This window comes from Alternaria infectoria (assembly GCF_024043175.1).
Source record: "Alternaria infectoria strain BMP 0036 chromosome Unknown scaffold_7, whole genome shotgun sequence".
NCBI lineage: Eukaryota > Fungi > Ascomycota > Dothideomycetes > Pleosporales > Pleosporaceae > Alternaria > Alternaria infectoria.
In genome coordinates, this window is record NW_026250696.1 from 891,145 (window position 1) to 914,967 (window position 23,823).

A 23,823-nucleotide genomic window follows, 5' to 3' on the forward strand; every position below is an offset into this window, starting at 1 on the left:
AAATGGCAACGCGAAGACTGTTGGTCCGACGTTAGTGATTCATGCGCTCTCCGAATGATACAGGATTGCCTACTGAACACATCGGAGGTAATATTAAGGCTCCAATCAATCCTGAAAACCTCTTTGGAACTGAAGGTATTACAGGCTGCCTCATCAGGGGACCAATTCGAAGAGACCTGGCGCCCGCACCAGAAAGTGTCTAGAAAGAATGTCGATACCATGGCACTTGCAGTGAAAAGGGTCACTGCGTAAAGTGCTTTTCGCAACCACGGCATCGTCGGAGGGATGAGCCTATAGTATAGCGCGAGGATTGCCAACTTTGGCCAGTAGATGCCAGTGTCGTAGAAAGCATTGCCGGCGAATTGCACCTTCTTGAGAGCGATCACACGAGCTGTCGATGCTTCTGCATCATCCGTCATGCCACCCCATATGTACGTCAGGTAGTCGGTGACGAAAAGGCCAATGGCGTCCAGAATTGATGCTATCAAAAGACTGTCGCTAACAGTTGGATACTGTCGTTGTAAAAGGCGGGGAACCAGTCGACCAGAAGCCAAGAATATGGCCAAGGCCATAAGGGTCGCCTCGATGGGCTTTGCAGATACGTTAGCAGAGTCATGTCAGAAAAGAAAAGTACATGAAACATACAATTACAGCCTCTGGAGCAACGCTGTTAGACATGATGGAGTAGAAGTGGCGAATACACCATGAAGCAGTCGACAACAACTACGCAGAGAGAAAAGGATCAGATAAAAGCGATTATGTAGCGATTCCAAATTCGAGGTCATCGCTTGGGTGTATACCAACTGGTAAGACGGACCCGATAACACGTCCGTCTTACCCTCCTTGTGGCAAAGGTACCTGATTGCTGCGATCATACCACACTGGCACACCCGACTGCTCGGCTGGCAATATAGGCGGAAATAATCAGTATGTCTGCATGGCGGGACCTGCAGTCACAGAAGTCTTATGGAACGACATGGGTATATAGGACAAGACAGGGTTCTTCGTTGGGCGCTATGTGAATGGACGGCGCCGAAACCGAAGGATTGAAGCCGAACCCGATGGAGTGTTGCCGATACTATGCGAGGCTGTATCCTTTGAGTGCTAGTATACGGTTGCTCCGCGCCGGAAAGGATATGGCTCAACGGCGAGGCTGTGATATGCAGGCATTTGACTATTATTTGTGAAGATCTTTCCTACTCTGCCGGCTTCAACGTCTTTTCGTGTTTCCAGAACGTGAATGAGATCGCTTTTTCGGACCTATAATCTCACGGCCAGATGGTGTGGCAATCGGGCTGGTGTGGCAATCATGTTGTTCTTTAAAGGTCTTGTTGTGCATCTTCTTCTTCCTCTCGAATGTCTCTGACTTCGCAAAAATTTAGTAGCGGCCACATCAGCTGCCACTCAGTTTCCATCAGCATTGTGATGGTGATCAGTTGTGAAGACGTCCCGACATCGTAACATCATCACGCCGCAACATTACGGGTACTCGAAACATGCCCAACAATACTCTCGTGCCTCATCGTTTCAGAAGCAATTCTTCCATCGCGAGGGAAAGGTCGATGTGATTGATGCACCAGAAAACCGTGCCGTAGGCACAGAGAACGTTGGTGTGATGGTTTGGATCGCCTTACAGTTGGGGCAGACACAACGCGCTCGCGCCGCCCTCATCGTGCGCCGAGAAGGGTCGAAACGATGACGCAACATCCATCCCAGGCCTCACCAGTACCAAAAGCGATTTTTCCGTTGCGAAGGAAAGGTTGATGCAAACACCAAGAACCGTGCCGTGAGCCCAGAATTCGTCGAGGTAGACACAACGCGCCAGCGCCGCCTCGCCTCGTCGCGCCCAGGCGATGACGTAATACCCAACCCAAGTTTCACCAGCACGAAACGCGAAAACCCAACGCGTAGATCACACCAGCGAGACCCACGCAACAACACCATGCCCTTTAGCCTGCGATCCTTCTTGAAACCCGCCTCCTACAACGACGGTGTTTCCTACACCGACAGAGTCCTCGCGCAGATCTTCTCCTGGTGCACACTCCTCGGCTACATCCTCCTCCCATCATTCTTCCCACAGCTCAACATCATCGACGAATACGCCGGATGCATAGAATATGAGGAATACTGGGACTGTGCTGAAGTGTATGATGATCTACCATCTACAGCTAAACAGATCTCGGGTTCGTTTTATCTCTGTGCCCTTGCCTGCTGCGTCGGTCTACTAGGCTGGTTGTATCTATGGTGGAAATACCAGAGGAAGGTTCAGTGGTTGATAAACTGGGTTTTCTTTCCCGCGTTCGTGAACAGTCTCGGGGGAATCGGTATGGCAGTTAGTAAAGTGGTGAGCGCGCCTGAGGGGCAGTATAGTGTGGTTTTGAAAGTGGCGATGGTTTTGCCGTCGGCTTTGTCGGCGATGGCTGCAGTGTTGGCGTTGTGGTATCATGGTGGTATGTTTCGGGCTGCGAAGCGAAAAGAGGATGTGGATCCTGTGACTCTGGAGAAGGAGAAGGGACGGGATGAAGAGAGTTAGAATGGGGAATTTTGGTATGGATTGTTGGATTGGATTGAAATACTGATTTAATAAGTATTGGGTATCAAGAAATGAATGCCGTCAATCATGGAACTCTCATCGCGACGCATATCAAGCATCCTTACCCTCCTCCTGATTCCTCCGAAACATCTTAAGTCTCCACTTCTGTGTACTCCCCGCATGCGTGATAGCCTTGTACATGTTGAAGAGAAAGATGCCGATAAAGACGATCGTAACGAATGCCAGTACGACGACCACGGATATCTGAAGAGAGTTAGCCACCACAATGTTTCATCTCGTGCGATGCGAGTACGTACCATGCTGAAAACAACGAAGTAATAAGTGGCATCAAGGAAATGGTGATTATCTTTAAGTTCCTCCAGACCCACTCCAACTTGCATGGCTGATAGAACCAGACTAAAGAACACGAACACGATGAGGATCCAGGAGAAGTTTCGCTGGAAGAAGATCACGTAGCGATTGTATCCGTAGCTGTTTGAGGTGTGTTAGCAGACAGAGCTACCCCAGCGTTTGCTTTCAATGGACAAGAGATTGACTCACAGATACCCTCTCACGAAATGCGTATGCGCATAACGTGTCCGATAAATGCTGTTGATTCTTCCCAGCCTGAGATCACCGAACTGGTAGCGTTTGTTGACTTGCTGCAGCGTGTTGATATCCACATGGCCCATGAAATCCCTCACGAAAGCTTTCCACCAGTGCCAAGTGACAAAGCTCGGGAGAAGCGTGTACTCGTGCGCGATCTTCAAGTCCAGCGGTGTAGTGATAAGCCACACATAGCTTACCAGAAACCCCGCCGCACTCTCCCACAGGCCTTTTGCTGTCTCGTCATCAGGATCCGCATCCGCAGGCTTGCAGATGTAATCTTGCCAGAACTCATAGCTGAGCATCCATTCCGGCAACGGCTTGACTATAAGCTTGGTCGAGTACTTCAGCAGATGTAAATCCATTTGTTGTGTGCCTAGCACTTCCATGCCCAGCATCGTGTATCTGTGCAATGGCCTGGCGCGCATGGGCCGGCCTGCCATCCATAGGTGTCCATGTATGCGATTCAAGCGAGAGAGATCGAGGTCGTATAAGAGAAACTGACGGGGGTCGTCGTTGGCGAGGTATGCTTCGTTGTTCTTGCCGCTTATAGTGGGGAGGGACTCCTCCGCTGTGAGCGGTATTGCTATGACCGAGTCCAGCACGGGCTCACGCGGTTGTGGGCCCGTCGTGGTCCGACCCAGGCTGGTAGTAATATGACCATTCTGATGCGCGGTGTCGGATGGCGATGTTGTGGGACTACTGAGTGTAGCAGCGGTAGCGGTTGGGGGTGGGATGGGACGGGGAGAGAAGGGCGGTGTCAAAGCGCTGGTCTGGTACTTGTAAGCATCCGTTCAGAGCATACCAATGCTGGCAGGCTACACGTACCGTCTGTATCGTGATCTTATCAGCCATACTGTCCATTAGCGATAGGATAGTGGGTTATGGTATGAGTGGAGTGCGGCGCGGTGCTCTATATGACGCTTGACGCCGACAAGCCTGCTGCGGCTGTCGCACGAGGCTCATAGATGCAGGCACACCTGCGCGCAGCAGGCAGGCACCTCATGACGCAGGGAAGCAGCAACTGCGCCTTCTCGACGGCGCGCGGGAGCTACGGACAGCAATGTGGGGGCTGGAGGCGGGGGCTAGACTGCCTCGAGCTGAAGTTTGGCTCACGGACGCAGATGTGCCCTGGGGGTTCCATTGGTGAGCGGCTTCGTCAACACTATTAATAGTAGCGAACAGGTACCGAGCCACCACCATGAGAGGAGGCGCGATCTAGTTGTCAATCTCACTCGGTTCAGTGTCTCTCGTCATGTCACAAATCTGAGCATAGCATGAAGAGCATTACATATTATCATACTTCAGTTATTAGAGTCAGAACGCAACCCCAGTGTATACAAAAACACAAAAGCTACTCAATTTGAATTGCCTAAGTTTCTTCCTAGTTGTTCTGTCTGCTCGCCATGTCATCAAGAGTGCCCAATTACCGTAACGCCACCTTCTAATGCAGTTTTGGATATCATTGAAGCCCTCCCATCTCATCGCATTGACCAAATCACTTGCAGTAATTTGCAGGAAAGCTGCCCTGCTTTCCATTAACTTCACCCTGCCACCAGTCCTGCGAGCTTTGCGTCTTCTTGATCACGCGAATTCGGTCGCCTTCTTTGAAATGCAGATCGCCATCCGTGAGACTGTCAAAATCGTACATGGCTGTCACGTACTCGTACTGGAAAGATGCTATCTTCTTCGGTGGCGGTGGGGGCGGCTTCTTCTTCCCTGCGGCCGGGTTAGGTGACGAGGGATAGCCGGTTGGAGTTGACCCGTTCGAGGCAGAGGATATCTTGTTGTTGTTGAAGTAAGAATCACCGTTGGTCCCATTTGAGTAAGAGGAAGCCTGTGATGTAGACGAGAGTCGGCGATCATACATACCCTGCCCAGCGCTCAGATGCGGTGAACCGCCGATCTTGGGCTTTGAGGCGCTGAGAGAGCTGTATGAGGGCTTATTAGAGAGGCTTATGGGCGGGCCATTCTCGGAGGTCGATGACAAGGTCTGGGATGGTCGCGGGGGTCTTCCGCCTCCTGTGATGGTGGGCACACTGTCGCTGCTGCTGACTCTCCGACCAGGCATGACCTTATTCCTAATCCCCAAGCCTGTCAACGTCTCTCCCTTATCTGGTAGTCTCATTGGCAAATGGACCGCCTTGCCCGTCTTCAGCAGGCCCAGGCTGGTCTCCATTTCCTGGCGCAGTGGTGTAAAGTTGGAGTCCCATAGTGGGATAACTTCCTCTGGCTCTGGTGGTGGATCGGGGTATCCTTGCTCGTGTGAGTACTGGTGTAGTACAGTGTACAAGTTTCCAATCAGGTTGTTTTGCAGCACGATCTGGTTCGCGAGGAGATGTGGTAGAATGGAGAAGGTTGCGGCATTCAGGCGTGGCAGGCGGTCTCGGAGGTTCTCGTCGGCGAGTTGGTATGCGTGTGTGGAGCGCTCGAGATCGACTTCGTGTTTGGCAAGAGCGCTGTTCTCGCGTTCCGAGCGCGTCTTCTTGGCCTGAAGGGTTTCGCAGCGGCTTTTGTAGCGCTCATAGTCGACCTGCAATGGCGTGGTCAGCATGGCTCACAGCGTGGTCTATAGGCTGACTGACCTTTGCATCCTCTCGCTTCTTGATAGCCTTCTCCATGGGCTTCAAAGCATCGCGAGCCAGCTTCGCTGGGATGACCAATTTTCTGTCAATGTCCTTGACTTCCTCCATCATGTCGGTCTTGAGTTCGGAAAAGGCCTCGTGTAGGCCATGGACACGCTCCAGGACGGCGGGTGGGGTTTCGGCATGGGCATGGGTGGTGTTGGAGCCTTCGCCGCCGAGCGGTTTGAAGATGGCGTATATGAGCTCGACCGACGTGAGTTGGTGGTTGAGGATGTTGGTCCACGCGTCCCGCCATTGCTTCGCTGACGCTTCGAGCTGAGAGGGGGGTTAGTTGGAGGTTCAATGCCAACGTGTATACTCGACTCGTGTGCCACACATAGCACACATAGCAGTCGATTGACGTGGGTGGTTGGAACTGGATGTGATGGGTTTGGATGGCTGGCCCCACTAGTTCATAGGACCGAGCAATGTGAGATGTTAAGCCACACCGGACGTACCTTTTCCAACATAACCTGCGAGTCGGTGAAGTCCTTCAGCATGGCCTCGACATCGGCCTCGTTGGGCGTCCTCGTAAGGAAACGCCCGGTAATCCTCTGCATGCGCTGCATCTTGCGATGTGATGGCAGCTATCGTGTGCGACGCAGGCCTGAGGTAAGAAGGACAGAATAATACGAGTTACGGGCGGAGGGCAGTAGGTAATGCTTGCGCGTCGACTAGCGGTGGCTGTGCTCACTGCTGTGTGTTAATTGAGGTGAGGGTAAGCAGGGGTACCGAAGGGCCCCGCACCAGGTTGTCGCGACAATTCGCTGGCCGCTTGGACCGATTAGTTGTCTAAAGTGGAGTGTGAAAGCCTCGCGGGGAGGAGTGATTTGCTAGGTCCCCTCCTCGACGCGGGAAGCGAATTCAAGATTGCGGTTACACCTGATGCCCGCGTTTGGTACCGTCAGCTGTGGACCGGACGGCATCATGGTACAAGGCCACCCAGCGTTGGGCCGCCGGGTACGAAGACGTGTCATGACTGAAGTGGAAAAGCTTGGGGAAACGCGTACCCCTGGTGTATTTCCGGTGAAAGCTCAAGGCATTAGGGTCTTAGGGCTGGGTAGCCGCTGCCGTAGTCTGCAGGCGCTAAACCACGTGCTCGCGCGCGGAACAGCAGGCGCGGTTTGTTCCGCCGAGGCGCGTCACCGTCACATCTCTCGACCTTCACCCTCACGACGACCCCGCCCTATGCCGCCCATGCACGCCCCGACGCGTCTCGTCCGTATACTCACGCGATGACGGCACCTCTTCGTAATACCCAGCATGCCTCAGCCATAGCCGCGATCACCGCCTCCCAGAACAGCGCGCCCGTGGCAGAATTTCGTTGCCTCTATACACAAGACGTCAAGAGGAAGCAGAAGCGGTGGCAGGATGGCTATCTCAAGTTCCATACCTTCAACAGCCGGGTCATGGTATATGACCAGGCAAGGAACTTTCTCGGAGATACCTATCACAAAGACAGCAACGAGCTGCAGGAAGGAGACGAACTCAGCCTGAACAATGGCGCTTTAGTAGAGGTCGCTGAGGCCATGGGCATCACACATACCGATCTGACGCAACTACTCGAGAAGAAAACGAAAGAACAGCCACCCCGCCCGACCGCTCCTTCCCAGCCGAAACCGTTCCAGAGGCCATCATCAGTGGCACCGACCAATGCCCAGCGAAGTGCATCCCAACTACGCCACAAATCGCTCAATACACTGCTTGGGACACCGAAAGGGCCAATTGGAAAGGCGCAACCTATGAAATCTCCATACGAGGCTCGAAAGGAAAAGGAGAATGAGCTGGTTGAGGAACCTACCCCGAAAAGACAAAAGACTGGCCAGCCACGCACAAACTGGAGAGCATCTAGCCCAGTCCAAGAAGACAGCCCCATAGCGAAGAGAGATTTGGCTGTACAGGTACAACCGTCCGACACAGCGAACGCTCGGAAACCTGCCAAGTTCATACCGCCTACAGCGACTGTCATCACGATAGAGTCCGAGTCCGATCCTCATCCGGCGGACTTATCCGACGTCACTCTCCCAAGCACACCCCCGAAACTTGCCAGAGCAAGAGCACGATCGAGCGCACTTCATACCCCAGCACCACAGCCCGCTGTACCTCAGCAGCCACCCGTACAAACCCCAAGAATACCGAAAGGCAAGGTGCCAGTACCCAGTGTACGAGCGTTGGAGACTCCGAAGCAACGAGCGCCACCATCTTCACCTCCAGTGAGCGCCTCAAATCGCCTGACGAACGTCGACTTCGCGTTACAACCAACAAAGCAGCCACCCAAAGACCCCACTCCGCCACCACCTTCGCCTCCTCCTAACCGCAAAGCAAAATCTCTTCGATTGTCGGCGGGTGTAAAGCGCGGAACCTTGCTGTGTCAGTCGCTGCCTCAGAAGACCATAAGGGCAGCTAGTGAGGCCAGAGCGACCAGTTCCAATGTCAGACCTCGACCGGTATCACGCGTCACGAGCAAGGAGCCATCACCTGCAATATCACAAAACAGTAATCCGCCACAGGAGGTCTCCTCTGCAGCGTCGAAAAGGGTGGCTAAAGCCAAGCGAAGAAATACAGAGGCACAGGATGGTGATAGTGTCGCGCCAAAGAGAGCCAGAGTCTCCAGATCTCCCCCGCTCCCATCGCCGAGTGTTCTCGAAGATCCAGAAGTTATACATGGCCTCATGGACCAGCAACTAATAATCCCCTCGTCTCCACCTCAGCCTCAGTCCGTATTCTCTCCTTCAGAGGCAGTCTACGAACCCAAGCCTACCACTACCAATAAACTGGCGGACAAGACACCGATTGAACCGCCACCTAAACGTCAACCCACAAAGTCGAAATCTCCTCCACGAGACAAGACTGTCCGAAAAGCACAGCCAAGAAACAACATCGTGGATAAGTCTGCGTCCACGCGCAAAGCCTCATCGCCACCTGTACCCGTCCTTGTTCCACCGATATCAGCATCGCGAGACGTCTCGCCAGCGCACACTGAGACTTCCGAAACACAATCACGCATATCATCAACTTCGCCTCGCAAAGTCCCACTCTCAACCGGCGGCTTCCCTAAGCGGCCACCGAAGCGATCCAAGAAACAAGCAGCCGCAACGCCCTTAGTACAGGAGGAACCAGCTCCAGTCCCTCCAAATGAGTCTGTACCTCTCCCTCCACATCCCCTCCGGGCGAATAAGAAAGGCCCCATGATGAGCACAACGGAACTAGCATCTCTTCTACAAAAGCCGCAGAACCTAGCCAAAGCCCTCGCAGACCCCATCGAAGACGTCTCAAACATAACCAGCGCAGGCAAGTCGCCGAGCAGAAACTTCAGGCGCGTAAGAAGCGAAAACGACGCACCGATACCCAGTACAGCAGATGACTGGGAGAAGCGCAATTTACCCAAGACATCCAGCAACATGGCGGATAACGATAGCGTAGACGATCCACCACTCATCACTCCCGTCGTGACTGAGGAACCGAAGAAGAAGAAAGGCAGTGGCCTGGATGCGCTTATCAAACGAACTGATCCTAGGCGGAAGTTCAAGAGGACTCAGAGTCTGCAGGTGGATACCAATGTTCCGTCGGCTGCTATGGGAGAGGTCGAGCTACCTAGTCCAGTTGTGGATAAGGATGTCGGGCCGTGGAGTACGGAGGCGGGAGATCTTTTTGATTGGAGACCGCCTGGGAGGGAGTAGGGTGGTGAGAGAGTGTGGAAGGCTGATGGCTTGCCTTGGGTCGTTGGGAAACACTGGCAGCCATGTCATATGAGAGTATGTAGCGATGATATTACGATATTGATACCCTGTCGCATCGCAATAGCAATTGCACTCTTTTTCGGTAATGGTGTTCATTGTCACGACACAATCATTGACTTCGTTTGTTTCTTTCTTTTGGCCTTCTTCGTCCCCATGGAATTCTTCAGTTTCGTTTTCGAAATACACGTAAAGGATCCACACAGAGATTCCGGGATGTGATTATCTAGAAAGCTATCAAGTCGCTGTCAAGGCAGAGGCAAAGTACCATGTTGAGCTCGACTCCACTCATGTGCAGTCATGCTTGTCATCTTGACCCTCAATCTCTTATATAATTGACGTATTCCTTTTTTTCGGTCACCAGAATGTAGAACGCTGTAGTCGTCTTCTCGAAGAAGGGCAAGAGACACCGTGAAACCATGAGGTGGTCGCGAATACTCTTTGTTATTGCCTCTAGTATTGTAGCTGGCGACGAGGGAGACAGAAGACAACATGACACGATGGATTGAAGGTTTTGAGAGTGGGAGGGATAATTTTGGTTTAACAAAGTAGTATGTAAGTCTGCAGGTCAGGCCTTGCCATTACTCATATTTTGTTGAGTGAAAGACCTGGGTATGAAGACCGCACTATCCCTCTTGGTCCTCATATTTTTGGAAATCATATTTTCGAGAAGAAGAGCGTATGGGGAAGAGGAAAGAGGATAAAGGTGTAAAAGTGTTGCTTTTATATGTGTACAGGTGGACTAGCCGAAAAAGGAGAACCGTTGTCGGCAGCGTAGAACACCTTTTCGGTACTCAGTGCTGCAGGAGGAGAAACATGCTCCCTTTCGCTTTATGTTTTTGAAATTGAAAAATTTGGAAAAGAAGAAGTAAATCACCGACTCCAGAAACACATGACAAGCGTCGACTGCTGTTTTGGTGAACTCGAATTCGGTATGTATAGTATCGATGTATTTCGAAAAGGACTGATCCGAGTGTCGCAGTTTCGTAGCTCGCACTAGATGCCATCTCTAACGAGTTTATCTTTTTGGAGAAAACGGAGGGAGAACGACATTGAATCGCGCGCGAGCTCTTTCTGTTGACTGAGAGCAAGGAAATGTCCCTACGCAATAGATGCATTAAGATGAATATATAAGCTGTGGGGTATCTTTAAATAGGTGTCTAAGTCTAGTATAGCCCTCTACTAGTGTTAAAAAGGTTGTAAAATAAGAGTATGCAACATATCTTTAGCCTAGAGAAGCTTAGGCTAAGCCTTGCAGCTTAGCACCTAGGGATTACCTAGCGAGGTAGCTCTTCTTACAGTAATTAGGTAACAACAATAGCCCCACGTACGACCGTGGGACCTGCAATAGATGCAGTGAATTTGGCAGAACTCAGACAGAACACATGCTGCAAGTCTCTCAGCATTTTGGTAAATCGTGAACAAGGAGTGATGTAAAGGAAGAAGGAAAGCACACTGCGAATGGCGTTTATATACTGCCAACGGACACTAGTCATTCAGAGAATAGAGATAAAAGTAAAAAAGCTTGACTCATCATTCCCCACATTGCTACCAAAAGATACCCCAAACGCCAGCATGCTAGCTTCACGCCCGCACGACTTGCACCCCGTCCAGACATTACCTGGACTCCAGAAAAACAACCATGGCGATATATACCAAGCAAAGCAATACTGACCTCGAACACTTCAAAGGTCCGTTGCTTGGGAACACAAAAGAGGATATATACGCAAACACCTCGTTTCCTAGCCAAAACAACCAAACGCCCGACTCTGCGACACGCGCGAGCCACAAGGCCCAAAGCCAATCCACATCTTGACCACCATGTCTACGATGTCTTGGTCTGCTTCTTTGCTGTTCCGATGTGCGTGTTGTGTACCTTCGTTGCGAATTTGAGACTCGTAATAGTCTCTTGGAGATGTGCTTGTAGCGGGCTGACCATGACGAACATGAGCGTTTTCGAGTTGCCACCGAGCGAGTATTGGAGGAGGTATGTGAGCTGTGTAGATGTTAGTGTGTGAGTCACTCGACATCAGCGCTGTGTAACATACCTTGGAGTTCCTGTACGGTACGTGTGTACCCTCCTTTGACCCAAGGGCGTTGATAACGTCACCCAAACAGCTCAAACTCTTGTTGATATTTTGCGTCTCCTTGAGACGCGCACCCTCAGCCTTGGAGTGCTCGAGTCGCTCAGATCCGGCAAGATCGACCAAGTTCAATGTGCCTTCGCTCCTCTCACCGGTGATCTCGTTGGTTCCGACGAGTTTCAGGATGAAAACAGAGTGACTTCGGCTGGAACGCATGTTGGCCTTGGTAGCTGCTACCGTCCTGTTCTTGTCGGCAGTCATCAAAATCTCCTCAACACTCTTCGGACCGTCAAGCTTGACACTGACTGCGTTCTCAAGAATCGTTTGCTTTTTCGCCGCATCGTGTCGCACCTCTACCTTCTTCTTATCTAGATCCTCTGAGCGGCCAAGCAAGTCGTTGTATGTCTCGTTGTAGACTTCCAGGAAAGAACCTTCCATGTTGTATGTCCAGCCCTTCTCTTGCAATCGCTGCGCTTCGTTCCAGATCTGAGCGGTTGCACGAGGGATCATACCGTCAGCCGATGACATGGTGAATGTCTTTCCGGCTCCTGTTTGACCGTAGCAGAAGATGCAGACGTTGTAGCCATCAAGAGCGCTCTGCACAAGCTGACTGATCTCCTCAAAAACTTCGCTGTTCTGCGAGGCTGGACCAAACACACGATCGAAAGAGTAGGCATAGGCGGAGGTGATATCCTTGCCAGTCGCACTTTGCTTGCTTGGACCGAGAACTGCCACTTCTTTGCTGTCGGTATCGGTGTCAGGAAACGAGATTTGCGCCGGGTTGCGTTCTGTGGCATGGGTTGGCCTCACACGACACATAACTCTGATGTTGCCTTTCAGTTCCTGCACTTGGTTGAAAAGCTTCCGTCGTAGTGTTTCTTCTTGACGAAGTTTGTCCTCCGCTCTTTTCGCAGCCTCGATGGCATCGTCCATTCGCTTGTGAAGTTCGTTGAAGGAGTTTGCTTGCTGCTGGCTGTCTGACTCAAGGAATTTAATCTTTTCCATCATTGCCTTGTTTGCCGCATCCAATGTGAGGTTGTTAGTAGTCGTTTCTGTAAGTTGTGCTTGGAGGCCATTCTTGAGCATCCTCTCACGATCGAGTTCGGATTTGACGTTGGTGAGCTCGCCCTGGACAAGTTGCGCTTCGCGGTGTTTCGTGTCTGCTTCCATGGCAGCCGCTCGGAGTTTTGAACCATACTCCTCCTCGATCTTTTGTGCTTCTTGTGCGCGCCTGCTTCGCTCCGACTCGGTGTCGGCGTCCAGCTTCTTCCGTAAGCCAGCCAATTCCTCGTTGTGTTCTTTCAGCAACTTGTCAATCCGTTCGTCAAATTCGCTGCGCATCTTCCTTTCTGCCTCATCTCGTTCCCTCTGCATTCGGTCGGTGTCCTTCCGGTGCTGCGACTCCAAGTCTTCGACTTCGTTGCGTAGCTTTCGCCGTACATCGTCGACTTCGTATGTGTGTTTCTGTTGCATCATCTCGAGTTCCATCTTTACTGACTTGAAGCAACTTCGGGTATCGTCGAGCTCGGACTCCAAGCCTTTGTTGACGATTTCTAAGCGCGCGCGGATGGCCTCGAGTTCCGTGACTATCGGAAACGGCGTTAGCATGTGTGTATTTGACTGGAGGCGAGACTGAAAAGCAGATTTCGTAACATACCGCGACTTTGAAGTTGTTGGATCGACTCCTTGTAGTCAGTAGCCTGTCGCACGTCTGTTTCCATCTTCTCCTTGAACATGCGGAAATCGCGTTCCATAGCCTCCATGCGATCGTTGTAAAAGTCTGGGCAGCGATCGTTAGTGAAGCGATTCAGATAGGGTGCTTGTACTGATCTACGCGGCGTAGATGGAGGTCGATACGGTGACGGGTCTACCTGCTGCTGCCGAACAGGCGTAGGTGTAGGCTGGGGAAGATGGGACTGGGGTTTCTTTGGCTTCAGGAAAGGATTCGTCCCGTTGTCAGAAGTCATACCACATCCGACTTGACTGCCACGCACGTCTTCCTTGGCCGCGCCCAATGTGAGCGCGCCAACCGCGGTGCAGATGTCGTCGCAGTCGGTGTCGGCGGGTTCTTCGATGACCGGAGTGACGGGGCGGAAGTGGGAAGGGGATGAGACCGCTCGCGGACCTGACACACGAGCGATTCTCTTTTCGGATACACTGAGGGAGGTTGTGCGCTTCTTCAATTGAGGAAGCATGCCACCAGGCACTCTTGCACTGGGGCAGGGGTTCGTAGACATAAGAAATGGTTGCACACCTTTGCGCTCTGCTTGCTCACTGTCGTCATCGTCATCTCTGCTCAGCATTGCTGTCGCCGGACGCGGCCCTTGCTGGTAGGACTTGCTCCTAACATGGCTTCCGTGGCCGTAGGCTGACTTTGGCCTCGCAGCCCCGGTAGTCTTGGGAGCTCCACCAACACTGCCACTGAGCGTGGAGGCGGCAGGATGTCTCGCTGTCGGTTTGGAAGTAGCGCGCGACGTGGACGCTGCAAGTCCACGTGCCAGGGTACCTTTGATGCCATTCGACGTCTTGGGCGGCGGGGGTATTCTTCGAGAAATCGGCTCGCCCGCTTGCTCGGCGAGCGTCTTCCGTTGCTTGAATGCAGGCTCGGGTACTGGGAGAGTCAGCGACCTGTCCGGTGCGACTGGTATGAAGAGGGGCAGTTTACAGCCGGAGGGCTTGTGTTTCGCCGTGGGTATCGGCATTCCACTGCGTGCGTTCGCGCCGGCTTCGTGCAATTCGCCCAGGGCTTTGGGAGGCGGCGAGGTGATGTGGGAGAAGGTAGACGGCGGTTTGATGCCCGAGCGCTTCGCGATACCCTACAATGGTCGTGAGATTAGACTCGAGCCTGGCAAGGGATGGGGGGATACGTACAGTGTTCTCGTTGGCAGTCTCCATCATTAAATCGTATGTACCCACGTCTAGCGAAGGGAAAGATAACAGTAAAGCATACCCCGGCGCGGCCAAAAGCACAAGCGCGTCGTCGTTGTCGTGGACGTTGGTGTTGCGGATGTCGGATATCGATTGTTTGGGCCTGCGCTCGGACGGTAAACAGAGGAAGGCGCGATCCCTGTCATCGCATGCTAGTTTCGGTTAGCCGATGCAGCGAGAGCAACGCCCACCTGCATCTCGACAACTTGAGCGTCCTGCACTAGGTCATCACCAGCGTCAATTACGCCAGCCTTGGAGTGCGAATTACGGTCGAATGTAGCCTTCCCGACGTCGGCTCGATCCAGATTAGCCGAATACGGCACGATATCAACGACCAGATTTTGGCAAGCAGACGTCAAGGTTCAGTTCGACTCCGAATCGAACAATGGCTGCATCCTTCTCCATCCGAGAGCGACGCGTCGAGAACAGCGCAGAATTGCGTTGTGTTTTGCTAATAGAGCTGCGCATGTGATGGCTTGCAACCCCGCGCTTCCAAGTTGGGCTTCTTTGCTCATCGTCAGCCTGTGGATCAGAATGTCTCGCCTCTTCAAGCCCCTCCCTACCTCGTCACATCTCGAAAAAATACCCTGAACATATCTTTTTCGCGCTCTATATTAGTTGATTACACTAACGTCATCCCAATGGCCGCGAAGGAGCATACATTCAGCGCCGAGGAGTCGACGCTTTGCGAGAAATGTTCCGTCTTGCGCATCAACGACAGAGAACTAGCTGGCCACAGGACTCTGGACGACGATGGAGAAAAGGTCTTGGGTTTCCGTGGTGCCGCCGAACCCTTTCGGATGCTGTCGTTGGATTACACATACCCCGACCTTTTACCAGACTTGCCTTACATGAGAGCTTCGGCTGAAGCAGGATGTGCGTTCTGCGCCATGCTACGCAGCGCCGCGCTTGAGAAAAATAATGCCGAACCTGCTCAAGTCACATTTATTCTAAGCTATTACTGGAGATTCGAAGAAACTCCTCGACACTGGGTTTGCCGACTTCGGGCGAGTATGCGAGTGAAAGATGGTGAAGGCTTTTATGTCTCTTCAGCAGGTAATTTCGACGTCGACTGCAAAGAAGGTAAATAGTCGACCCGATCCACTGGACGTTCTCTCTGATTGTACAAGGTGATTGCCAGAGATGGCTCAGAACAGAAATCGCTCCATGGGCTCAAACGTTATGCGAGGAAAACGTCGCTTGGGTGAGAGGGCTTCTGAATTCATGCGACGCTGAGTGCGGTTCAGTCTCGGCAACGACTTTCTTGCCAACCCGTCTCATCGACCTTGGGGACAGTGACCAAGGAGGAAACATATGTCTGATAGAAACCTCGGATGCGCAATTGCAGCCACCAAGCCGTTATGCCGCGCTTAGCTATTGTTGGGGTACGGAAGAACAAGCTGCTCGACAACTTACTACTACATTGGCAGTCCTGTCGCAACGTCTTGACGGCATCCTATTCGCCGAGATGACACCTGTCATGCAAGATATGGTCAAAACAGCACGAGCCTTGTCGATCAGGTATATCTGGATCGATGCACTTTGCATTATCCAAGACCACATGGAAGACTGGACACATGAGGCTGAGCGCATGGGGTCCGTTTATGCGAATGCTTATGTTACCATCTGCGCTACATCAACTTCCTCTTGTCTGGATAGCTTCCTTGATCGACCTGCCGCACCAGTCAGCGTCGCCTTCCAGTCTTCGTTACAGCCCGGTATACACGGTCTTCTCAACCTGCGCCCTGAAAACGGTACACATTTGGCACTGGAAGGACACGTTGACACCACCCTGCGTCACCAAGACCTGAAATGTGGCGCATGGTGCGTCCGTGCTTGGACGCTACAAGAAGAAGAGTTGTCACAGAGGCTACTATACTTTGGAGCTCGGCGAGTCCATTTCTCATGTCCAACACGAAGGATCACTGAACTGGAGCCTCTTCCATTGGATCGCGTATCACTCTTCTCCCACGGACTGCAGCGATACAAGCAAGGGGTCCCTGATGAAAATATTATCAGAGATTGGCACAGACTTATTAGCTCATATGTCTATCGCCGAAGCACTAAGTCTAAAGATCGGTTTCCGGCAATAGCAGGACTGGCAAAGCTCATGGCCGAAGCAACTAATTGGACCTACATCGCAGGGCTATGGAAGGAGGCACTACCTGAAGAGCTATTTTGGTACGCCTATCAATTTGTTGACGTTACTAAAGAGGAACTTTTCGCACGGTCAAAATCCGATACACCCGATACATATATCGGCCCTTCATGGAGCTGGACGCACTGTTGCTACATTCGGTTCAGAGAATTTAATTCGACAAGGTCAGAGGACTCACTACTTCGCTACAGTAACACCGTAGACTTTCGCTCAGAGTGTCGCCACCTGGAAGCTACATGTACATCCGAAGGTACTAGTGCGAATCCTTATGGGCGACTTACAGAAAGCAAACTTCGGATCGGTGGCAAGATCATCAAGCCGGAGCAAACTTGGAGGCTGCGGGACGGTGAAAGGTTAACGCTGACGTATGGCTTCTACGTAGCCACATGTGATGTGGATTGGAGATGGCATCCTCAAGATATAGAGCTGGACGATCCAGGCATCTCCCTCCTGTTACTTGGAAGTAACTATGGACCGGTCGACGCTTACATGGGGGCAATTGACTGGAGTGACAGGGAAGGACCGTCGCGTATATTACAATTCAACAAAGCCGGCGAGATGACCGAAGAGAGCGTTCGAGCCTGCGAACTACCGAGCAACCGTAATGTACACGGGATGCTAATACATCCCATTGACGGCGGCGCCAGATACATTCGAGTCGGCCTGTTTCATACAACGCAAGTCGGTGCATTACTCCCATTCATGGAACGCCCATTTGAAGAAGTGGAGATCGTTTGAATGTAATTGAGAAAGTCTAGCATGGTCTAAACGGCAAAGATATTCACTTCACATATGACGGTTTGAGATGTTTCGAAAACCTCTCAACTTCTGTCAGAACTGTTCCGATTCGAAAACAAGCCGGCAGGAATCTCAGCGACCAACATATTTGCAACGTTATCGACGAAGAGCAACAATGGCGGAAAGATGGAAAAGGCAGAATTTGGCAAATACAGGATATGAGCTATGGATTCAGCGTTCCCATTGTATACAGTTCCCGTAGTAGTAATCCAAATGTTTGTCTTTCAAGAGCATCGGACTAGAGTTTAGGTGCCCAAGATGTCACATGGAACGATCCCAAATATTGGCTTGAACCAACATAAAAAGACAGTAGACTAACTGCGCCAAGCTGGCTAAAGAATCATTTGTAGATGCCCTTTTTCACTTTACGCTGAGGCCCGAATTATTGACTACATCTGAATAGATATCACATCGCAGGGGAGAAGCCAAGGACGCGACTGGAGCATGAGGCGTACTAACTCTGAAGGTATATATTCAGATAATGCGCTCGCAACTAGAAATGCAGTGCTACAAAAGAGGCACAAAGCCATGGCCTACTCATCGTTCTACATCGAACTATCTTTCTCTTTCCTCCGCCACCTTCTCTACCTCCCATCCCATACCCTCGTCTACCGTTTCCTCCTCCCCCAAACCTTCAAAAACTCCACCTTCTCCTCCACCCCCAATCCAACCCTCTTGACCCTGCCCAACCTCGCCAAATCCTCCGCAACCCTCTCAAGGACCTGTTGTTCCTTCTCACTCACAACACCATCATCGCCATTGACCTGACCACCAACATCAACATCCATGCCATCACCCGCCTCACCATGCTTTCCACTGAACCCATTCCTAAAGTCCGGTTGATCGAAGATATTCACGTCGTAACCCGATGCCTTGACAGAGTTCTGTTTCGAATTCGATGTAGAGCGAGACGGCGAGTCCTGGTTGGCACTGTTGTATACGCGCGAAGCAATGCGGACGCGCATTTGGTGTGACGGCTTACTGAGGAGGCCCCAGAACCAGGAGGGGTAGCCGCCCGGGACGGGGGTGGTGACGTCTTGGGGTGTGTAGCGGAGGTTGACGGGGTAGATCTTGGTCTTGCCGTCTGCGCTCAGCAGGCTAGGGCATAGTGGGAGGATGCCCCTGCCGTTTGTTGTGGTTGTTTCGGGGAATACGCAGATTATCCTGCTGGGGTTCTCGTCGGTGAGTTGTTGGAGGGAGACGAGCTTTGAGGCGTCTGGTGGAGAGAGGACGGGCGGAGAGAACGCGTGTACTATCGCGCGGAAGAGGGTTATGCGTTCGACTTTTCGGTGGTGGGGGTATGAGCGGGTGAAGATGGGCTGGAAGATGCCGGCAAGGTAGAGCGGGTCGAGCGGGGACGTGAAGGAGGACGCGATGATTGTGCCGGCTTTGGGGAGGTTGTCTTTCGCAGAATGTAGCTGTCTATGGGATGTTTTAGCAATAGTTCGTCGCATTGAGCCTCGAGACTTCAATCGTTGTGAATAATTTGACATACCCTCTCTTGACACCGTCCACCTGCAAGTCCACCCACCACACGCCAGGGATGCCCAGCATCAGCCACAGCACCCCATACTTCAATCTCCTACCCACGGAAATCCATTCGAGAATGCAGAAGTATAATAGTGAGAAGGCGACGAAGAAGGGTGCGCGCACGCAGAAGAGGAAGAAGTATAACGGCTGCCAGATGATGCCGACCGGTGGGGGAGGGACAGGGAGGAATGGCGCTATAGCCGTACCTGCAGATGCACTGTTAGCTATGGACTTGCTTTTGTGTCGCGAACGACAGGTAGTGGGTACATGTCGCTGGCGGGAAACGACGACGTGTAGTAATGGGGTTTGAGGACCGGTGGCACTCTGGCGCAATCGCGGAGGATTACTCAAACGTACCTTTGTCGCGGAATTGACTGTATCTCTCCATGACGAGTGATGTCTAGCAAGGGAAGATGCAGATGTGGGCGTATTGTCACCGAGCCATGTAAGGCGAGGCCGGTTTGCGGTAAACGCGAGCGAGATGTGCCTTGGCAGGAATTGGGCACTTCCGCACAGCGAGGCTATTGTAACGAAGCAAAGAATTGAGGGGCAGCGCTGCAGGTAACGGCTGGATAAGCTTCTTACGGTGGAAGGGTCCAACGTGGCAAAGACGTAATGCGGGCTGAGTCTGGGGCACTTTTGGTCACGCGAGTCATGTATTTTCGACATGTGAATGCCAAGACCATCGTTCTGTTGGTTAGTGAACGTCATGGGTGCATGTGACAGTGCAGACAGGAGGAAAGTCTTTATGGTACGACACTTCTAGAGCATCTAGTAAGATTCTAGATTGTGGCCTGGCTGTTGGAGTAGTATTGACTATCTAGAAACTACCTGCCTAGCATTCGACGGTGCCTACAGGCGCCGTTCGCTCCTGCCAAACTGTGAAAACACACCTGTGGACGTACATGAGGGAAGAGCAAACCAAGTCAAACGAGCACCACCAATACACGCTCCAGTCGTGGGATGAATAGACGATGCATGTCCCAGCCAGCAATGCAAACCAACAACAAAGCATACTGTACAAAGGAAATGGTATTGATAGTACTGCAACGCAACCCCGAAGGGCTCACGCGCCGCATATGTAGAAAGGGGGTATGTGCCAATATTACTGCTTATTTTCGCGGCTCCACAAGCCAAATCGACTCCATTCTGCGCCGTGATCCTCCTGTTTTGTTGCGTAAAAGAGGAATGTGACTCGTTGCAGCGCGGGCGCTGGTGGGGGTGGGTATCGAAGCACATTGCGCCGAAGCCATGCTCGCGGCACTGAAAGTCAAACATGCAGTCTGAACCTGCAAGACGCTCTTGGACCGCTAGTCTCGCATCTGCCCCCTCCAGACCGCCTCTCGATGCAGATTACAACTGATTACAAAGTACAAGTTGGAAGCCGCAAGAGCAGTGCTCCTACAGCTTCACCTCGAAGAAAAGTGATTATGTCGGCGCGGTGAAAAAGGGCATGCGCAAGTGTTCACTCATCACTGTCGTCTCAATTCATGCTTATAAAGCAACATCAAGCACCAGACTGACATCGCTGACCTGCTGGCCGGCAAGATCCTCAAGTACAGGTATCAGGTCGAGGAGCTCGTTGTCGTGTGCGTCAGAGAACCAGCTGCTGATGGGGACGGCGTGTTGCGGGTGGAAGATGTACGACGTGGGCGAGTTGTCGATGATGATGGTATCTTTGAGGTCGCGACCGATCTGTGAAAGATCCTGTAATAGGTTAGCATTGAGCAAGCGGAGACAACATTGACAATCATACCTTGACGTAGTTGCCCTGGTGGTTGTAGCAACTTTCGCGGAACAGCCGGTGGTGAACAACGCCGTGGATGTCGAGTTGGTCGAGAAGGGGGTCACCGTACTAGTATCGTCAGTATGAAGCATGTGTTTGTGAGTCCATCGTGTGCTTACCTTTGAGACGGACGCGGTGAACACGACGACCTCGTAGAGCTCGCCAACCCTCTTCATAAACTGGTCGACGCCTGGTCGCTTGATGACATACACGTTGTGGTATTGGCCTTCAATCTCGACAGGGATGGTGAAGTCGGCTTGATGCAGAATCTGGCTACGTTAGCAAATCGAAGCAAATACAGCGGCAGTGGAACATACCTTAAAGCTGCTGTGGACTAAAGTCTCATCCAGGTCGAGAACCAGGCACTTCTTTCCTTGGAACCTGGGTGCGATAGGTCCCAAAAGGTACTTCTGTTGCTCTGCCGCCTCTGCAACATCTGCGGTCTGGTGCTGAACAGCGACCTGTCTCTCTGCCAGCGGGGGTGGTGGAGGAAGATCGACCTTGGGGTGCTCAGCCTCGGCCTCTGCGCTTGTCTCCTCTCCCTCTTGATGAACATCATTAGTCGATAGCGGCACATCTTTCATCTCAATGTCGTTGTCGATCTGCTTCTGCTCCTCGGTCTGATCCTGTATTATGCGCTCTTGCTCTGCTGACGGCCGAGGAAGTACCGGAGTAGCGGTGGGCGTAGGGTTTGTGATGCTTATCTGGGGGTGACCAGTCTGCAGGGTGCCGGGCTGGGGCGGGGAAACTGTGTCTGTTGGCTGCTTCTGGGATGGGCTTCTTGTCACGACCTGGGGTTGGTCTCCGACTGACGCCTGCTCGGTTGTGCCGTCACCATGGCTGGGCTTGTCGGCGAGACCTGAACCTAATGTGTCGTTTCCCGTCTTCTCATCAAGTGGGTCTTTCGAGTCAGTGTTACTCGATTCGGCAACAGTGGGTTCCTGTTTCTTGATGGGTGTTGACTGGGAAGTGCGTCCAGCGGGCACCTTCTGGGCCTGCTTGACATTCTCCAAAGGTGTAGCATCGTCGGTTGTGCGGGATTCCTTGGGTGCAAAGCAGGGCAGACAAGACAACAGGCCACCAGACTTCTTGGTCTTGCTCCGTGTTGATGCTGGACGGTTGGCCGTGGCAGGCATTGGGGGCACTTGCTCGTTTTTCTCGGAGGGGGCAGCGCGCGGGTGGGAGCGCTTGCTGCTCGCCGTGCTGCCTGCGCGTCGTTTGCCCATGAAGCTTCGTTTGGAATGCTTGGAGCCGCGCCCAATGCTCTCAGCGTCTGCTGCGGTTGCGCCGCTGAGGCCGGTGTTGGGAGTCTCGTTGGACTGCGAACCGGATCGCGGGACGTTCAAGAGGGAACGCTTCTGGGTCGAGTCACCTTCAGCAGCTGCAGTCGACGGGCCTTGCGACGAGGATTGGCCTGGAGCGAAGGAGTTGGTGGCAATGGCGCTTTGCATGGCAGCTGCAGCGTGTTAGTAATCAAGTATTCGAGGACGTTAATGTGGTGGTAAGCGACAAACATACCGGTGCCGTTGGCGTGCTCCGACGGCCCTACTGCCTTCTCGCTAGACATGCGGGTTGCATCAGCAGAGAGCTGCGTGGGCTCGGTGCTCATGGCTGCGCGTCGAGTATGTCAGACAGGCAGCGCGCAGGTGTCGAAGGCGTAGTGATAGGCTCGAGGCGGGACTGAGGGCGCCCTGGGTCGTCGCGTGGTGGAACTCGCTCGTGGGTGGGAGCGGTGGCTGGCAGACTGGCTGGCAATGGCGTGACCCGGTCGCGATTGCTCAGATTGATGCGCGAGATGGAAGGAGCGGTCGCCGGTTCTCGCAGCTGGGGCAGTCGCTATCGTCGAGGGAGTCCGAGGGAAGGAGCGAGGGCGACGGGGAGCGAAGCTTGGATGCGCTGCTTGGGATGAGGCTGGTTCGCTAACGCGGACGGAAATGAGACGCCGTCTTTCACCGTCATCAGCGCCAAAGCTCCACAACAACTGCCAGTTCACTGCAGCGGCACGGTTTTCTCACTCTGTCTTGACGCGACTGCGCCTGTGTTTGCGATGCGGCTCTGCTGCTGCTCGATGAATACAATGCGCTCACGGCGACAGTCGTCTGGAGAGCAGTATCGGGGCTGTGCAAGACGGCACACTTGGGCGTGACAGGGGCCCTCTTTATGGGGGACCCCCAATAACCACACCTCGCCCCTAGCTCCAATCGCCCTAGCAGCACGCATGGCCAGGCCCATATACAATACCTACACTCCGCGCTGCACATCTCCAAGGGCAGGACTATTCATCATTCATCTATCCAATCACGCCCGCGACCCCATCGCGGACGCGGCGTGTCACACAGGGAAATGACAGCCAAGCATCTTGCCCCAGGGCACATTAGCCATAGTCCGCAGCCAACACCTCCATTCTCGATTGCCTCTAGGCCCGAGAGAAATACGCTTTCGGGCCCTGCATAATCTCGTCTTCGCGAACCTTCAAGAGCGACCCATTCCCAGACCAGGCGACCGTTCGTGCGGCCGCATTTGCAGTTGACTCACGGTTAGGCGCCATCTTGCCATGGTACGGGGAAGCGACGTCGCGCCAACCTATCACAACTCACATCAGCCGTAAGACCCGATGCGCTTCTGCCGCCAGATGCTGGTCCAATATTGGTGCACCGGCATTATCCTTCCAGCGACGCGCAGCACTTACCAGCCGACTCTCAACACACTCGTCATGTTCCTCGTCGTCGCAGACACTGCAGCGCTGGAGTCGTTGTTCTTGCTGTCACATGTCAGAGCCTGTCGTGTTCCACAGTGGCAAGCGCTGTGCAGGACGGCCCGTCGCCGTGCCGATCTTGCAGTTTCATGCGATGGGCATCCATGTCCGCAGAGGTCACGAGGTCACGAGGCCGACGTCAATGGTTTGCGTCTGCACGCTATCCGCCTCCCCCGCTGTGGTGGTGTGCAATATGCTTCGACGCAAGAGGCTCCCCGCAATGCGCGCCCACGCCGAACGACGCGGGTGAGGCGATCTACGCTCACAAGATCCGGAGAATACGA

General features: G+C 52.9%; 6 protein-coding genes across 6 annotated transcripts; 1 reads left to right on the forward strand and 5 right to left on the reverse strand.

Annotated features, from left to right (window-relative positions):
• Positions 1–3,090: 3,090 nt before the first annotated feature.
• On the reverse strand, positions 3,091–4,003 carry J4E92_005175 (uncharacterized protein; the record flags this gene model as incomplete). The annotated part of the gene is made up of 2 exons (XM_051496558.1): positions 3,091–3,912; positions 3,968–4,003. The coding sequence occupies 2 exons, from the start codon at positions 4,001–4,003 to the stop codon at positions 3,091–3,093; spliced, it is 858 nt and encodes a 285-aa protein (XP_051353278.1).
• A 634-nt stretch (positions 4,004–4,637) lies between these two features.
• Positions 4,638–6,332, reverse strand: J4E92_005176 (uncharacterized protein; the record flags this gene model as incomplete). The annotated part of the gene is made up of 3 exons (XM_051496559.1): positions 4,638–5,672; positions 5,725–6,039; positions 6,222–6,332. The coding sequence occupies 3 exons, from the start codon at positions 6,330–6,332 to the stop codon at positions 4,638–4,640; spliced, it is 1,461 nt and encodes a 486-aa protein (XP_051353279.1).
• Positions 6,333–6,998: 666 nt separating this feature from the next.
• On the forward strand, positions 6,999–9,443 carry J4E92_005177 (uncharacterized protein; the record flags this gene model as incomplete). The annotated part of the gene is made up of 1 exon (XM_051496560.1): positions 6,999–9,443. One exon carries the CDS (start codon positions 6,999–7,001, stop codon positions 9,441–9,443), a length of 2,445 nt encoding a protein of 814 aa, XP_051353280.1.
• A 1,882-nt stretch (positions 9,444–11,325) lies between these two features.
• On the reverse strand, positions 11,326–14,479 carry J4E92_005178 (uncharacterized protein; the record flags this gene model as incomplete). Its single annotated transcript, XM_051496561.1, has 5 exons — positions 11,326–11,496; positions 11,549–13,170; positions 13,242–14,195; positions 14,250–14,400; positions 14,456–14,479. 5 exons carry the CDS (start codon positions 14,477–14,479, stop codon positions 11,326–11,328), a joined length of 2,922 nt encoding a protein of 973 aa, XP_051353281.1.
• Positions 14,480–18,076: 3,597 nt separating this feature from the next.
• Positions 18,077–19,386, reverse strand: J4E92_005179 (uncharacterized protein; the record flags this gene model as incomplete). The annotated part of the gene is made up of 3 exons (XM_051496562.1): positions 18,077–18,890; positions 18,964–19,204; positions 19,356–19,386. The coding sequence occupies 3 exons, from the start codon at positions 19,384–19,386 to the stop codon at positions 18,077–18,079; spliced, it is 1,086 nt and encodes a 361-aa protein (XP_051353282.1).
• A 1,106-nt stretch (positions 19,387–20,492) lies between these two features.
• On the reverse strand, positions 20,493–22,393 carry J4E92_005180 (uncharacterized protein; the record flags this gene model as incomplete). Its single annotated transcript, XM_051496563.1, has 5 exons — positions 20,493–20,705; positions 20,755–20,853; positions 20,904–21,053; positions 21,102–22,240; positions 22,303–22,393. The coding sequence occupies 5 exons, from the start codon at positions 22,391–22,393 to the stop codon at positions 20,493–20,495; spliced, it is 1,692 nt and encodes a 563-aa protein (XP_051353283.1).
• Between the last annotated feature and the right edge of the window lie 1,430 nt (positions 22,394–23,823).